At 44.0% G+C, this 17,539-nt stretch overlaps 1 protein-coding gene across 1 annotated transcript in view; it reads left to right on the plus strand.

Moving 5' to 3' along the window:
• Nucleotides 1–17,539, plus strand: part of LOC122805887 (translocator protein-like) — a 266,179-nt gene that overhangs the window by 202,277 nt on the left and 46,363 nt on the right. The window contains exon 3 of the mRNA XM_044076134.1: nucleotides 12,867–12,936. Within this exon, the coding sequence (XP_043932069.1) occupies nucleotides 12,867–12,936 (70 nt within the window). The remainder of the gene's footprint in view (nucleotides 1–12,866; nucleotides 12,937–17,539) is intronic.

A 17,539-nucleotide genomic window follows, 5' to 3' on the forward strand; every position in this document is an offset into this window, starting at 1 on the left:
ACTAGTTTGGTTTGGAAGTTGACCCTAGTCTCCAATATGATCCCTTTGGAGGCAGACACTCTAATAGTACTCCCTCATGGCTTCAATCCATTGTGCATTTACTTTTTCAGGAAGCATCTCTGAAGACTTCTGGCTCTGACATAAAATTATCCTAAGAGGAAAGAATTTACAAGGAAACTAGCAGAGATTGAATTTGGTGCTTGGTGTCTCCCCACAACTCTTGGCCTCCAATGCATCTGCGGTCATTAAACAAAGGACAGGCATTAAAATCTAGACACATCTGATAACTTTCAGCCTAGATTCTGCAGATTTATACGTTCCTTCTGCATCCCAGGCTCTTGCTGGGTTTATCCATACAACGTAAATATTTTATTTTTATTTTAAATCCAGGCAGCTGACAGACATGCATTCAGTGTCTGAGCTCCCTCCTAAAAGGGGACTTTTTTTATATTGCTGGAGGGTTTTGATGGCTCCAATCCAATGGCAGATGACCATTATGTTGCTCGGCTGTCTCCCCCTCTAATTTTGAATTGGATACTGAGAGCACCTTATCCTCTGCTTCTCTGCCAAGGAATGTCTCATTTGCATCCATTTCATAGGATGGTGGAAGCTCTCAAATGGAGGCTAGGATGAAATGGAGGCTAAGGAGCTCTTCTGGGCCCAAATAACATACAGGGGCTTCATGGGACTACCTAAGCCTGTAGACAGCCCTTAAGTCTTAGTACAGGAAGACCATGCATTTATCAACTTATCACTAGAGCTGCACTCGCTGTTCCTAGGACTTCCTACCAGTTTTACAGGGTTTAAAACTCCTATAAATGGCTAGGATCCTCTAGCTGATCCAACTCTTGTGTTTCTGCTTTTCAGCAAAGGAGCTGCTTTGGTTCCATTCAGGAATTTCCTTAGCAACAAGGAGAGCCAGATGCTTAGCTTGAGCAGAAAACAAAAAACATTTCACATTTTTTGGGCCATTAACTGCCACACTTGTATCCTGAAATACCAGGAATCCCCCTCTGCACAGCTCAAGTCTGAGGTCCAGGAGGTAGACAATTGCGACATAGAGGAGAAATTTACAGTTTTTGTACCTAGGTTGTGAAACCCTACATGAAATGTGGTGTGGATAATGCATTGGATGCACCACACAAGGTAAATATGGTCTGGTAAAGGCAGAGTTCTCAGTCAGGCATGTTTCTCAGTTAAGTGAAACTCCTTAATTTGTCCCCTGGCCAAGGAGTTTCTTTGTAGATCCCTTGCAGAATTGGAGGAGAAAGGGAAATGGACATTTAAATGGTTTTCATTCCCAAGCTCCATAGTACAGCAGAACCAAAAGCAAGAAAGTGAAATCTCAAGGGTAAGAATCTGCTACCAGAAGATGATGTAAACTGAAAATAAGTGTTGAGGCCGTCAAGGTCATGTCACCAAAAGGGAAATACTGCTGTCATTAGGTTTGTCCCGTCCCATCCTCCCCCTTTTGTCATATCCTTCTCAGTCAGCCTACATGAGGATTGGGGGACATCTGGGTCTCTGCAAAAGAAGGGTACATAGTCACCCAAGACGTTGTGTTATAGTTTCTAAGATGACAGTTTCTCAGGAATTTCTCTCCTTCCTAAGGAACAAAAACTATTCCAGCCTTATTGCTCTGTAGGAGAGCTCTTCCAGCAAGAGTACTAAGTTACTGGTTTTACTTTGCACTTCATTTCAAGGAAAGAAAAAGTGGAATGCTAAATTGGGTCCATAAAAATGAACAATTGTGTAAAAGTTCAAAAGGCTGTTATTGCAGTTAATGGCCCCAAAACAGTCACAGTAAGTGGTTTGTTTTCTGCTCAAAACTGTTGAGTAATCTTGCTGTCCTTATGGTCACCCTGGACCTAAAAGATGTCTACCCCCCCACATTTCCTTTAAGGGACACTTGTTTCTGAGACTAGGAACTGGGTAGGTACCTATTACCAGTTGCCTCCTTGTCCTTTGTCTTTTCAACTGCTCCTGTGGTACTTCCAGTAACTGTGTATTATAGGACCAAGGACATTTACTCTTACTTGGACAACTGTCCAGTTCAAACAGCTTCTTTCAAGAATCAGAAGGTTGTATAGCTTACCCTTTCTTGGTTCTAAACACTTAACACTGGGTATTTGTCTCTAAACCTCATAAAGCCCTACATCACTTGGGTGAGACTGGTATTATTCTCGCTCTCATGACAGAGCGTTTCCTCCCAGTGCTGCCTTTGTCAAAACATTTCCAAATGATGATCTCGCAGAAGACCATTACGTCAAGGGAGTTATTTTCCTGCGGTACATGGTTTCGTATATCCTAATGGAGCCCCTTGTGCGGTTACTCATGGGTGAGCCCCAATAAGTTAGAGATGGTGTCAGGTCAGTTACCCCCCCCCTTTACTACCCCGAAATTGCATGGTCTTAATACAAATACAGCTCAATTTAGGGGGTTCCTTTCATATTGTTCCTAGGGATCCAGATGCCACAAACATTCATTTATTTGTGGGTGCATGAAGGAACATGATCCAGAGCATGAGACTGACTTCGTTGGAGGGGTATGTCTGAAAGTCCTGAGGGCTAGAATACCCTTTTGGAAATTGCACTCTTACACATCTTGTCAAACACCACAGTCTTGTGGTACATCAGTAAGCTTTGGAGGGCATCTGGCATCCTGTGCAGGCAGTGCAAGGTTGGGATCTATTGTAGGTCATGTCTGACCCTCTGGGCGTCTCAATTCCTGAGAGAAAGACCAAGGCAAGTTTACACTCTGATAAACATGGACATCTTCCTGGATGTAGTCCCCAGGTGTGGTGTGCCAGAAGTAAAACTTAAGTTGGTCAGACAAACGGCTAAGGAACTTTTCTTGCATCAAGAACCTAGGTGATGCCTTCTCCATAACCTAGGCACTTCTTTCTGTATGCATTCTCTGCTGGACCCCCCTTAATCTCCATAGTGTTGCAGAACATAAGGAGGTCAAAAATGATATTAATAGCTCCATTTTGGCCCTGGCAGCATTTTTTTCCTCATGATGAATTTGCAAGGTAAGAATCAATATGGCTGCTTCAGCATGTGGACCTTTTTACTCGGAACAGAGGCTTTCTACTGCACCCCAGCCTGAAAACTGGCTGACCACATGCATATTTTACCTCTCATGCCCTTTAGGCATGTTTTGCAGAGGATACATGTTTAATATGAAGGGTAGTGAGCTGAAGAGAATGAAAATATTACCCAAGGTAATTAGAAAAGCTGCTTTTCTGTGCATCATCGGAGACCAGGACCCAAATAACAGCACAGGTGTCTGCTTGTCTCCTACCTGTCTTGCTTCGGTAGTACAGTAATTTCTTTTGCATCTTCAGAGTACTTGTAGCGGCCATTTTATAGGTGCATATGTATATACTAGGCTAAAGACCACCAGGGCCTTTATAAGGTTAGTTGTGCAACCTTGCCCAGTTGTCACCATGTAAAATGGGTGTTGATTTGGCGAGGTATTTTAGGTTGCTAAAGGTTTAGTTGGGGGGGGGGGGTATGATGGGGAATATTTACTTGTCAGCCTCTAGAGATATGGGGGCAAGACTGGGGGGTGGGGTAGTGAATTTCTGTTTTCTATTCAGTAGTCAGTCAGGTTTGAATAGGGTTAGGGATGGAAGGATGGACAGACTCTACTTTGCATGGATGGGAGAGCCTGTTAAAGAGCATGGGAATCCTTTGACACATACCTTTCGCCAGCATGTTCTATTTGTTACAAGCAAAATTTTAAATCCTTGGATCTAATGTTTCTGATGTCATTGCGCTCTCATCCCAAAATAGTTTTTAGTTACCAGTCGGTTTCTTAAGTGGTGCAGCAATTAAGACTACCTAAAAAGACTGTTCTACCATGGGAATTAAATTGAATCGGCTGTTTCCACATCCCTCAAAAATCTTTCTTGGAAAACCTGTTTTATTGGTAACTATTGCCTCTGCTAGAAGGATTTCATACTTGTACGCTGTCATGTGCAAGGAGCCTTTGATTTCGTACACCGATCACCTTAAGTACCAATTCCACTTTAATGCGTAGAGTGGTGATTTTAATTCATGAATGAACCATTAGTATTTTCTTCCCAGAGCTACAAAAAAAAATTTACACTCCCTAGATGGTCTTGAGCAGCTGGGGATTTAAGTGGGGTTTAAACTGATCCTTTGAGCAGACCATGTATCCAAAAAAGCAGGTGGGTTAGCTATTGTATACCCAAAACACGTGAACATTTTATAAGAAAATTATCAGAAAACTGATTCAGTAATGCAGAGATTACCTTACCCAAGCTAAACTATTTTTTTATAAAACGACTTGCATTGCTCAGACAACAAACCTGGCAATAGCCTGAGTACAGCAGAGGGCATACTATGCTAGGCATCTACTGATATACCCCAAGAAACCATCATCTTTGGGAACCTTAACATAGACTGAGCCCAAACTGTATCTGATATCCCCACTACCAATATTAACTTGTGTGGTTTGTCTTTTCCCAGGGCTTTCACTGAAAGGAGGTCCTTTTGCCCAAATGGACTTCCCTGGGGAACAGATGTAAAGTTACAAGATATCTCAATCTTCCTACCTCAAGACTAGACTGAAACATGCCAGCAAGGAACTTGAAAACAGAATTAGAAAATGTAAAGTAGGGTATGAACTAAAGATGTTAAGTTGTCTATCTCGCCTTCATTCTTGCTGGATGGGTTCAGAGCCGATCCTCTGCTCCGACTCAGCCTTTTTACTAAAGCTCGAGAGCTATTTACCGGCTCGAGGCCTCCCCTTATCCCACAATGCTAGGCGTCAGATACCCAGATCTCGTTTTCCGCTTCAGCTACGAGGTTGCGATTTTTACCGGCTCCAGGTCGTATAATTTTTTTACTACTGTTTTACTGTCGAGTTGTTATTTTTAGATTTTCTTCTATATTAGCTTTATTAGATCGTGTTTCCCCTTTAGACTCACTTAGGATCTCCTTTTTTCTGTTGTAACAGAGTTTTCTCCCCCCCCCCCCCCTTTGGGGTAGTGGTTAGGCCTGTCTCTTTATAGTATTGTTATATATACATATATATATAAATTATAACTGTTGTAGTTGTAGAGGTATAGTATTGTTAGTTCTAGTGCATGTGTGTCTGTGTTTAGTGTTTTAAGCACTAGTTTAACTTCCCTTGGTATCTCTTCTATCATGTCTAAAGATACCAGGGTTTCAGGTTTGAAGAAGTGTGACTCGTGCTGTCAGAAGAGGTCTCTGACAGACGGTCACACTTCTTGTTTGTTTGGGCCCCCTACACCTGCAGGACTCTTGTTCGGTCTGTCTTGCTTTCAGTCCGAGAGTCCTGCAGGAGCGTAGGAATAAACTCATTTTGAGAGGCTTGTTAAAGCCTGAAGGATCCCCGGCTAAGCCTTCGTCAGGGAAATCCTTGCCCGCCAAGACGTCGGCTCCCTGTTCGGAGCCGATGCCGAGCGGAGCTTCTGCCTCCTCATTTGTTCCGGCCGGAACAGACGAGACCTCAGTCAGCTCCGACTTTGCTATCGGAGCCTTCTCTGAGCCGAAAGCGTTAGAGATCCCCCTCCTTAGAGTCCGTTCGCTCGGCTTCCAGGTCCCCATTATTACAATCGGAGCGGAGCCATAGATCCCATTCTTCTCGGTCCTCCAGGCTATCTGACCATGACCTAGAGAGGGTGGTCAGTAGGCTCCTTAAGTCGCAGGCACTGGCCAAAATGTTGACTAGACCTTCTCAACAGACTGTGGCTATCCCTGTTCAACAGTTCCTCCTCCGACTCTACTACCGTGTTCGGAGCCGGAGCTTGTTGGGGCTTGGAACGTCTGAGTCAATGCCCCACCCTTCGGCTCCTTCGTCGACTCCGATCTCTTCATTGGTTCCGTCCTTGGAGGGATCCAGGCGCCGAGACTCCCTCGTCGGCTCCGAGGGGGTGAGTGGCATTGGACCCTTGTCCGACCCCGTTCTCCCTCTCGGGGCCTCTGCGCAGGTGATCTCGGCCCCGACATCGGCCTCAGAGCCGTCCCTCTCGGTGCCGGGAGGGGTTCACGTCTCTTCGGAGTGGGGACCCTCTTCTCTGCCTGATAGGGGCGCCTTTGAGGTCATGAGGAGTGTGCTGACTCCGGTGTCGGCTCCGCGATCGACCCCTTCGGCTCCTCCCCCCATGGTGCCTGCGTCTGTCTCTGTTCACCCTCCTGACCGCAAGAGTGGAGAACAAGCGCTCCAGGTAGCCCCATTGGGTGCATCTTCCTCTTCAGAGGCCTCCCCTGATCTCTCGGAGGAGCCCCCTCGGAAGAGAAAATGTAAGAGGAAGCATGTTGACTCCCCCGAGTCGGTCACCTCTGACACCGACTTGGAGGATTCGGAAGGGTCCCCAAGGTCCCCCTCTGAGGATGTCTCCTTTTCAGACATCCTTGAGATCCTTAAGCAGAGAGGGAACTGGACCGCCCTCAACCCTTCTGAGGATGAGTCTGTGTATCTGGACGCGTTTGGTTCTCGCCCTTCCACCTCCTGGGTGTCTCCACCTTTCGACCTGCTCATGGAAGTAGTGGCTCGGAAGGCATGGGCGGCCCTGGACACAGTGGAACCAACTCCCCGCAGGCCCACAAAATTCATTACAGCCCCGTCCGACAAAACAGTTTCTTACAAAGGGTGTCCCTGTTGATGCCATGGTGGTTGCAGCAGCCACTAAGAAGGAGTTGGCTGACCCTTCAGTGCCTGTCCATCCACCTAATAAAGAATCTAGGACAATGGACATGTAAGGGAAACGGATGTTCTCTTCAGCGACCGCATGGAAAAGGTCGCTGAACTGTCTGTGCCATTTCACCCACCTTCAGAGAGATCTCCTCAAGGAACTGGATAATACCCTTCAGGATCCATCTGCTGTAGGGTCTCAGGAAAAGATTAACTCCCAGCTGGCGACCCTTAATTCTATAGTCAACTCCTCCATGCGGCTCATTTCGTATGCAGCCGATGGGGCGAGTAAAGCCGCAGGCACAGGCGTGGCTTTGAGAAGACCTGCCTGGATGCAAACTTTGCTGACCCCTTTAAGGCGTCCTTCACCAATACCCCCTTCGATGGTTCGTCTTTGTTCGGTCCACAGGTGAAGGATACCCTTACCAGGTGTGAGCAGGAAGGCAAGACTCTCTCTGCCGTGGGAGTCCATTTTTCTACTCCTAGACCATACCCTAAAGGTCAGAAGAGTGGGAAAATGTGGTTTTGCAAACCCCAAGGAGTCGTGCCTGACACACGTGGTGAGTTTCCCTCCAGGGGCAGAGGAGGGAACAACAGACGCCGCCCGAGGGGCAGAGGGGTCCGCAAAATCAGGGTAGCAGGGAATCTTTTTCTGACAAACCCTTTCAGCACCCCTGAGGGGCTGCCCGACTGTCCACTCTGAGGCAGTCGGGGGAAGATTGTCACTGTACCCAGAAGCCTGGCGACTCCTCACACAAGACAAATGGATACAGTCTATCATATACGAGGGTTACAAAATCCCCTTTGTCCACACCCCTATACAAACAGGTCCCTTCCAGATGTTCCACCCGGTCTAAGGGAACAAGCAGTACTAGAAATTTCAAAACTGCTAGAAAAAAGAGCAATCCAGCCAGTCCCAGCAGACCAGCAAGGATCCGGGATTTACTCGGTTCTTTTTGGTACCAAAGAAAACAGGGGACTGGAGACCCATTTTGGATCTCAGCAGGTTAAACAAATCTGTTCAAAGAAAGAAGTTCCGGATGGTCACGCTTCAGTCCATTCTGCCCTTTTTGGGTCTGGACATTTGGATGTGCTCCATAGACCTTCAGGATGCGTACTACCATATCAGAATGAATAGATGCTCCAGGAGGTTTCTCCACTTCCGGCTGGGAGCCAGTCACTATCAATTCAGAGCCCTGCCCTTTGGTCTCACCACCGCCCCCAGGGTGTTCACCAAATGCATGGCAGTGGTTACGGCTCACCTGAGATGGTGAGGATTCCAGGTGTTTCCATATCTAGACGATTGGCTCCTAACTGTTTCCACCAGGCATCCGCTAATCCGAGCCAGGGATTATACCATCCAAACTTGCTCAGAGGTAGGTATCTCCATAAACTTAGAAAAGTCTGCGTTGTCACCTTGTCAGTCTATAACCTTTATAGGCGCCATATTAAACGCAAAAGAACTGTCTGCAAAACTTCCATTAGAAAGAGTATTAGACATTCGCCGACATGTTCAAACGTTACTACAGTGCAAGAGAATCCAGACCAGATTTGTACTGAAAACCTTGGGTCTCATGGCAGCAGCAATCACATTACTTCCCCTGGCTCGTTTTCACATGCGGATTCTTCAATGGATGCTTTTTACCCAATGGTCTTTTCAACAGCTTCCGATGTCTCACAACATAATAATCACCCAATCATGCAAAGACCACCTTTCTTGGTGGATGGTCTCCCCTCAAGTTTTTCAGGGCAGACCGGTTGTACTTCCTCCTCCGTTTGCCACGGTGACAACGGATGCCTCCCTGATCGGGTGGGTGGGGGGCATTTTCAGGGCAGGACTGTCCAGGGCACTTGGCAGCTCCTAGAGTACCATCTGCACATAAACGTCTTGGAGATGATAGCGGTACTTTTAGCGTTGCAAGCTCTTCAGGACTCTCTACCTACTGGGATTATTGCAGTTCAGACAGACAATATGTTGGTAGTGTGGTACATCAACAAGCAGGGCGGAACCAGGTCCTATCCCTTATGTCGAGAAGCACTCAGACTCTGGCAGTGGGTGATCTCCTCTCAACGGTTTCTGATAGCAACGCACATCCCCGGGAAGTCCAACGTCATAGCGGACAGACTAAGCAGAGCAATCCTTATGCCTCACGAGTGGTCTCTCAATCAGTTAATAGCGGAGAAAATTTTCCGCAGATGGGGTCAACCTTGCTGCGACCTTTTTGCAACCCCTCTCAACAGCAAGTGCAGCGACTTCTTCACTCTCTTCCCCCTCCCAGGCCATCCCCCCCCAGAGACGCTGTAGTTCACGATTTGCCCCGGGGTCTGCTCTATGCATTCCCTCCTTTTCCCTCAATTCCAAAACTGATTCAGAAAGCGACCGCTTTGGGATCCAGGATGATCCTCATTTCTCCTTACTGGCCTCGACAAATTTGGTTCCCATTCCTGCATTGTCCCCTGCTGGAGCAGCCCTGGAATCTGGACCCAGTGCCAGACCCCTTGATCCATCAGTCAGGCGGGCTGCACCAATCCCTTCACTCTCTCAACCTCACGGCTTGGTTGCTCCACTTCCAACCTTAGCCAGGCTTCCACATGTTTCTCAGCCAGTGCGCGAAATCATACTTTCTTCGCACAAACCTTCTACTAGAAAGACTTATGCTAGTAAGGGGAAACGTTTTTCTTTCTGGGCAGAGGCTAGGAAGATAAACCCCTTTACAGCCCCTGTCCATAATGTTTTAGATTTTTTGGCGGAACTTTTTCGAGCAGGTTCCTCAGCTGCCACCATTAGGGTCCAATTGGCTGCTATCGCAAATTTTCACGTTAGCCTATCAAGAGTCCAGTATCATGTACCACAAACTTTGTGAGGCTTTTCTTAAAGGGACTATGTTACTTAGACCCCCGGTTAAAGATCCTCCCCCCCTCCGTGGGATTTGAACTTTATATCAACTTCATTGATTCTCCCTCCTTTTGAACCTGCAGCTTCTTGTTCCTTAAAGTTACTCTCCTGGAAGACTCTCTTCTTAGTAGCCATCACCTCGGCCAGAAGAGTATCGGAACTTCAAGCCCTTTGTGTTCACCCTCCATATCTTATTTTTCCACAAAGATAGAGTTTCACTCGGGACTAATCCTTCCTTTTTGCCCAAAATACCCTCGGAGACAAATTTCAATCAGGCTATTGATCTTCCTGTCTTTTCCTAATTATTCAAATGGAGCTGAACAAAAGTTACACTATGTGGACATTCACAGGCAGTTGCGTTTTTATTTGGATAGGACCAAGCAGTCAAGAAAATCAGATAAACTCTTCCTGTCGTATGCTGAGGGGAAGCAGGGCCTGCCAGTTTCTAAGGTAACCTTGTCCAGGTGGCTGGCCTCTATTATTACCTTGATCTACCAACTGAGACGTAAAGAACTTCCGTCAAAACTAAAAGCTCATTCCACCAGAGCATTGGCTACGTTGGTAGCTTTTCAGGCTAGACTTCCTATGGAATCTATTTGTTCTGCAGCAACATGGGCCACTCCTCATACCTTCATTTCGCATTACATGTTGGATATGGCCTCCAGAAGTCGAGCTGATTTTGGTTCCACTGTGCTCAAGAGTCTGTTTCGATGAGCCACCCAGGGCTAAGGTGCTAGGGACGCTGTCCCATCCAGCAAGAATGAAGGCGAGCTAGACAACTTAACATTAAGAAGTTATGTACCTACCATAACGGTCCATGTTAGTTGTTTTCATCTCGCCTTCTTTCTTGCGTCCCACCCTCCATCCCCCTAGCCTGGTTAGGACCGAGAAGAATCCCTTTTGAGGCCTTCTTCCTACGGTTGACCTTGTTTTTAGGTTTCGTCCTCCTCTGTTTATAGCACTGTAGGTAAACCTTTGGTGGGAACTAGTGTGTTTTTTTCCATGGTGTTAGCTTTTCCAAACGAGATCTGGATATCTGACGCCTAGCATTGTGGGATAAGGGGAGGCCTCGAGTCGGTAAATAGCTCTCGAGCTTTAGTAAAAAGGCCGAGTCGGCTCCGAACCCCCATCCAGCAAGAAAGAAGGCGAGATGAAGACAACTAACATGGAACGTTATGGTAGGTACATAACTTCTTATTGCTACAGATCCCAAAGGAAACTGCACATCTTAAGTTTTGTCAGAAAAGTTAAGGAGTGATGCTCAACAATGCACTGAGCACATCCGTAATATCACCTATCCTAACCCCCAAGGATATAGCGACTGTATTAGCAGGTAAATTTAATGCCAACTTTTACCCCTCCTCCCCAAATTTGTCCGTGAGAATTTTTTCCCTAAAATCACTTTAGAATAAGTCTTAATATCTTTGTCAAAAGCTTAAAAATAGTTCATGGGACTGGACAGTGTACCAGGCTGCATTCTTATCGGTATGCAGTGCCTCAGCCTCTACTTAAACTGTAGAACCTCTGTCTATTTACAGGATTTGTTCATGATGCTTGGAGGACCACCAATGTGATACATAAGGGTCATCCTCCTATAGAGCGAAGTAATTTTATAGACCTTTTATGCAAAGCCATGGAATGTATCCTAGCAGAAGTCATTTCTGTAGATATAGGCAACATAAGTGATTTCGATAAATCTGTTTGGTTTTGTGAAGGGCAGGTCTTTGAAAAGGTTGTAGTTGCTGTCGATCATTCTATGCATATTGCTTATGACCTATGCATATTGCTTATGACCTGGCCAAGGCTTTTGAGACAACCCTTATGCTGATATTATTGAAGGATGGGCTTGATGTAAATCCCTGTACATCGTCCACTGGAGTACCGATTGGCTATCCAGTTGATCCCAAGTTGTGAAAGTTGCTGGATCCCTTTCTGAATTTTAAATTGTAACAAGTGGGATGCCACAGAAATTTGTTCAAGGCCATCTCCTGTTTGGCATTTTGCAGACATCCAAGTCAGCATCCCAGAAATGTGGTTGACAAATTTGCTGATGAATGAAGGCACTGTTATCCACACATTCACCGATAACAAAACAACTCCAGCACTGGCAGGGATGTGCAGGTACTAAGTGCATCGAAAACTGTATAAATGGAAAAATGCAGCATGGGAGCATTTGGCAGTAAAGTTGCTCCAACTTTTCATATGTCATAAATGCTGTTCCTTTTCAAGTATGGTCATAAGCGGCCTAGGTACTTGTGTGGAAGATGGTCCGTTATCGTGTTTCCACCATAGACAGAAAATCCTTAATTTTTTTCAAGGGATTATCTTCAAGTTCTACCACTGTACCCTTCCCTTTTCAAACCCATCATTGAATACAGTGTCCCCTTTGATTCTCAGTTGCAAAGGCCCTAAAGATTTCTAACCAAGCAAATTAAAGGTCTTAAATGTTTTGGCTACCCTGATTTGCACGACTCTCCTTAAACTGCGCAATCTACAGGTTGTAGCTTGGTGACCTGTCTTGCTTTTTGAGACATGAAAGATTGCCCTATTTGACATCCTATTTCTTTGCAAAACCAGTGGCTCTACAAACGCACTCATTAAGGACCTAAGTCTACACCAAAGGCATGCTGGAGAGAGATTGGTTCCTAAGTCAACATATTCCTAGCCTATGGAATAGGTTACCACTACAGGCCAAATTGGCTACCATTTAAGGCTAGTCTTGATAGGTGGCTACCAGTTTACACCAGGATGATCATGTACAACCTTGCTCGATTTTGGAGGTGAGCACTATTAAGTGAAACGTCTGCTGTAAAGGTGTATATGACAAAGCATCTTATGGTCCCTGCAACTGCTTGTCTAGTATGTTCCTATGTTCTTGTTTGGACCAAACTAAACAGATTAAGAAATCAAGCCAGTTGTCTTTGTTAGACACAGGGAGGGGAACTCTGAATAAGCAAGCCATATCTAAATGGTTAGAGAATATTTACGTCTTTTCTTTTTTTTTTCTTTTTAAACTATCCACAGTCATGTTGGTCTGTCCACTAAGGGCACTGCAGCTGCTGCCATTGCTTTTCTAAGCCTGATTAGTCTGTCCTTAACGTCTCAAAATGCTACCATTTTATCTGTTGATTCTAAGGCCATGTGTGGTGGTGGTGTAACCATCCTAAAATTTTTGGTCTTTACAAACCCCTTTCAGGGCCTTGCTACCCCCAATTGTTGAGCTCTGAGTCCCCAGTACTAACTGAAATGTACATTAATATTCACCTACTTTCCATATTTGTAGGTATTTGACTGTATTACCTAGTGCTGTCCCATTTCTCTCCCCATCTCGTCTTTCCTATCGTGTAGTTGCTGTGAGTGTGAGGACCCTAATTCAACTGTCCTGCACCTTCTCTCACCAGTTATTTCCTTGCCTCCGAGATCTCTTAGTGACTTAGATCTTTAAGTTCCTAACACAACTGTACTTAAATCCAAAAACATCTGGCATTCCACTTGTACCAAAGGGCCAGGAGCTTACATTACAAAAGTTGTAGAATCTCCAATGAAATATGATCAGAACAGGGTGTTCTGCTAAAGTTCCGTTGTTACCCAGAAAGCAGAGTTTGTGGAGGCCCATCTTGAACATGTCATTGTTAAATGCCTACCTTTTCCCTCAGCCCCTGATGGTTGCCCTGGATCCAAAACCATGTCTTCTTTCATATATTCCTTTAATAGGGGCCATTTGTGTTCTTTGACTCAAAGCAGGTGGCTCCCATAATCTGTTTGCCGCCTTGCTCTTTTTTTTAAATTGCTTGGCTCCATTAAGGCCATGCACATTTGTCTATGGCTTATTGCATAATGAAGGGCATTCACATTTCACCCTGCTTGGGTAGGATCCTTGGAGAGGATTGTGCAATTCGCTGTGGACTCTGCAAAACTTGGGGTTTTCCTTCAACATTCCAAAGTCAGATTTTACCTCAGTGTTTGAATTCCTGCAACCATCCCCCTTTAGACGGACGTTCTGGCTCGGTTCCAGCAGAGGGCTTGTGAGATGGTGGCTATAGCTAGGGAATATTTTGGGGCAGTGGTATTCATGGCTCCACAATTCTGATGGTACCGTCTCTTCCCTTCCCTTCCTTGTCCCTTTTGCTTGTTTGTTCATGAAAAGCCTCCCATGGTACTTGAAACACCTGGACTACCATCCCCCTCCTTGGAGGAGATACCTGTATTTCCAAAGAGCTAGAAATTCACCCAAATTGGGCTGAATCCACGTGCCCTTCAAACAGACGTAACAAACTCAAAAGGCTGCAGTGTACAAATTGTGGGGTGCAGTGCAAAGGAAATAAGCCTATAAATGTAAAGAGGTGATTGGTTGCCCTGATTCAGGCACTCTGAGCCTTCAAGTGCATTTATTGTAGTGTGGTGCAGCAAATGGGGAACTTGTAACGCTGTGGTGGGAAGTAGCTGTCTATCCTGGATGACCCGAAGGACAGTGTACATCCCCATTCCTCTTTGAACTGGATGGTGGACCACTCTGATCAGCTTCAGATCCACACAAGTGGATGTTTAACTTTTTTCCCTGCACTGCTCCCAGGTAAGGTGTCCTAGAAAGTGACCGGTTTCTGAGTAGCATCTGCGGAAGTTCTGGTCTAGGATATTGCACAAGTGTGCAGTGGACATTTCATTTGTAAATCTTTTAATAACCACACTGTATTCTAACCATATAGCTTGACACATTTTTCATTACAGTAAGCCAACACATTTTTGACATAACACTTGTCTTCTGCTATTCTCCCTTCTTTCTGCCTCTCCATCCTTGCACCACTAAATCTTTTTTTCTGACTTTCACTGTTCTTGCTACCTGTTTTTTTCCCCTTCATCCTATTCTGTCTGCCTGCACTTGACTAATGTCTTACTTTCAACATTCTAGCTAGTTCTGTCTTCAACCTGCCATTGATGGCTCACATTTTATGTCCCTGTCCCACCCCCCCTGCCGTTCATCACTTCTAATCAGCAAACGGCCATCCTTCAACCTCTTACAGCAGTTTATGCCCTACTTTGCATCCCAACTAAGTATGAATAAGATCTACTTTTTCTGCATCTTCCACTGTCCCATTTCTCATAATGTTTTGAGTTTTGTACAGCCAATGGAACAAGCTCTACTGAAAATGGATCCCTTGATCCAGTAGACTTTCCTGGTCCACAAATGTCAGTAAGTAATAAGCTCATGTGTACTGGGTCTGATACCTTTTAATCTGGTATTTTCCATGCTTCATCTAATTTTTTTGTTTTCTATGTTATCCTTTTATATGCTTTTCTAAACCTAATCACCTTGTTTACTTCCCCCCCAAATCCTTGTAAATTTGCCCTGTCCTTTTATATTTGTGTCCATAGTCATATATCACTTAATTCTTACCTTTTTTTCTTCTGTCCTTTCCTCTTTGTTTTCCAAGTCTACAGTCCTGATCACTTCGCTAAACAATAGCCAGTTTTCTGCGGTCATCTCCCAAAAACTAACTTAAAGATTGTCTACTGCTCCCCCCACCCCCGTACCTGGTGTGTGCATCTGTCTGTCCCACATACACTATAGTATTAGTGTGTGTGTGTGTGTGTCCCTCTTTCTTCCCATTTCCTAAATGCTTGCTGCTGCTTACTCATATCATCTAATCCTAGCTCCTTGTGGGTCCTCTTACCCAATCTTACTTCTTGCTCCCATTTAATTCCATTCTTTCCTTTTGTCATTATTCTCCTATCTCACCTCTTCACTCTCACTGTAGTGAATGGAGAGAGAAGTCAGCAAGCAGAGGAGAGTAGTATTTCTGAAATTGAATTCATCCTCAAGTCTTGGTGAGTGCCTTCATGAGGTGGACCCTGTTTTTCACAAAATTTCACCAAGATCACACTGATATATAGACTGTATTTTATGTAGTATATATTACGGACAGAAGTCTGCCAAAAATTAAAGATAGCTGGGTACACAAGACCCAGGATAAAAAAGTGCCCAATCCTGGTAGGCGCACTGGTACCAGGACTGGAAATATTAGTGTAGAATTCTCAAGATATGGAAACATGGGGCCAGGCCCAGGGGGGATGTCCCCCCCCCCCCTTTGTAGAAGTCCACAAAAATCACAAAAACTGATAGGTCAAAGAAGAGCCATAAAGATGATAGAGTTGACTATTGAGGATAAGAAATTGTGTACTGTTACTAAGCCCAGAATTTCCAGACACAAGATATACAAAACTATTGAGAGAAATTGGAGGAAAGAAAAATACTTCCATAAGAAAAACTGTCAGAAGCTTCAAATAAAAATTTGTGTTCATTAATGCAACAGATTTGTGAAAAGCATTATATAGACCAAACTTTGAACTGTTTGGAAAAAGAAGCATCTCTGGAAGTGCAAAAATATAAACCACAAAACCTAGTGATTTTTGAAAAGTATAAAAAAGAAATATGGACACGGGAATGAATGTGATACGGTTTAATATTTATGCAGAGTACAAAAAAAAATTAATCAATACAAAAAAGGAAGCCTTGAAGATATTCAGAGAAATTCAGGCAAAGCCATCCAGTTATGGAAACTTTCACAATAAAATATCACAAAGCAGGAATGTAGAAAAGATTAGTAAAGTAGAAGTTAAAAATAAAAAAAAATAAAAGCTGAAGTTATGGAATGCCTGCAAAGTTGAGGATTTGGTGTAGAAGGTCTAACACAGGTTACATCACAAGTTCCCAGAATAAGGAGAAACAGGAAGATCAGGAGCCATATGAAGAAGAAATATGGACATGGGAAAGAGAGATTTAATATGGTGTGATAATTATACAAAGGAGAAAGCAAAACTAATCAATAAAAAGAGCAGCACCAAAGATATTTGAAGAGATACAGACAAAAGGAATCCAAACATGGAAAACTTTACAATAAAAAAAAATAAGAGGAAAAGTAGAAAAGATAGTAATGGAGAAGTTAAAAACAGAAACTGTGGAGTACCTGCAAAGTGAAGGATTTAGTGTAGAAATTCAAAACTAGGAAAGCGCCATAGCAGGATAGAGCAAAAGACATCCAAATTAAGGAGACATCAGTGGAACTGGAAGCAACTGGGCAGTTGCTATATGAACTTTCTATAGAATGCCCGCAGAAAATGAACAAAAAAGTACCCTTTTTTTTTAGAAGAAAATGAGCTGAGAGAAGAGTTGCTTGATTGTAATTAGTAGCAGAGGAGAGTAGTAAGGTAAAGGAGAGATTGAATACCATCATGGAAGTATCGAATAGAGAACTTTTATAAAGCAATTAAAACCAGAAGTGTCACAGTTAGAGTATAGAAAAGGAAAACATCAACAAAAATACTGGGATGTGATGAAAGCAATGTGTAGTATTACAGTGGATCAGGATTTATCATGCTCGTTCGCAAATAAACTAAAACTATTAGCACAGGCAGAAAAACATAGAAGATACACATATAAATATGAGTACAAAATAAGCAATTTATTGATGACCCACAGAAGTTTTTAAATAACGAATTGGGAAACAAGGTCAAAGCAATTGAAAGACCATATAAAAAAAAAAAAAGAAATGGATACATTTTGGAGAAGTATTTATGAAGATCATGTGAACATAAAGATGCTAAATGAATAGAAGTAAAAGAATAAGAAATTTAAAGGTGCAGGATATGAAATTGGATGAAGTAGCAGCCAGAGAAATTGAAACCAAGTTAAGAAAAGCCTCTCATTGGAAAACCCCAGGCCCAGATGCAGTACCTAACTTCTGGTTAAAAGTGTTAACATATTTACACTAAGATTTAGCCATGAGTAAGAACTATGGAACACACCAACCTGGCTAACAGGAAAAACATTGCTTCTGCTTGAAAGTGAACCTGCAAACTACCCTAAAAATTAGACCAATAACTTGCCTTCCGACGACATGTAAACTGTACACTGGAATTGATGCCAACAGAGTTTATAGTCATTTAGAAGAAATCTCT

This window comes from Protopterus annectens, chromosome 7.part0, assembly GCF_019279795.1.
Source record: "Protopterus annectens isolate FY-2018-M chromosome 7.part0, PAN1.0, whole genome shotgun sequence".
Classification (NCBI taxonomy): Eukaryota; Metazoa; Chordata; order Ceratodontiformes; family Protopteridae; genus Protopterus; species Protopterus annectens.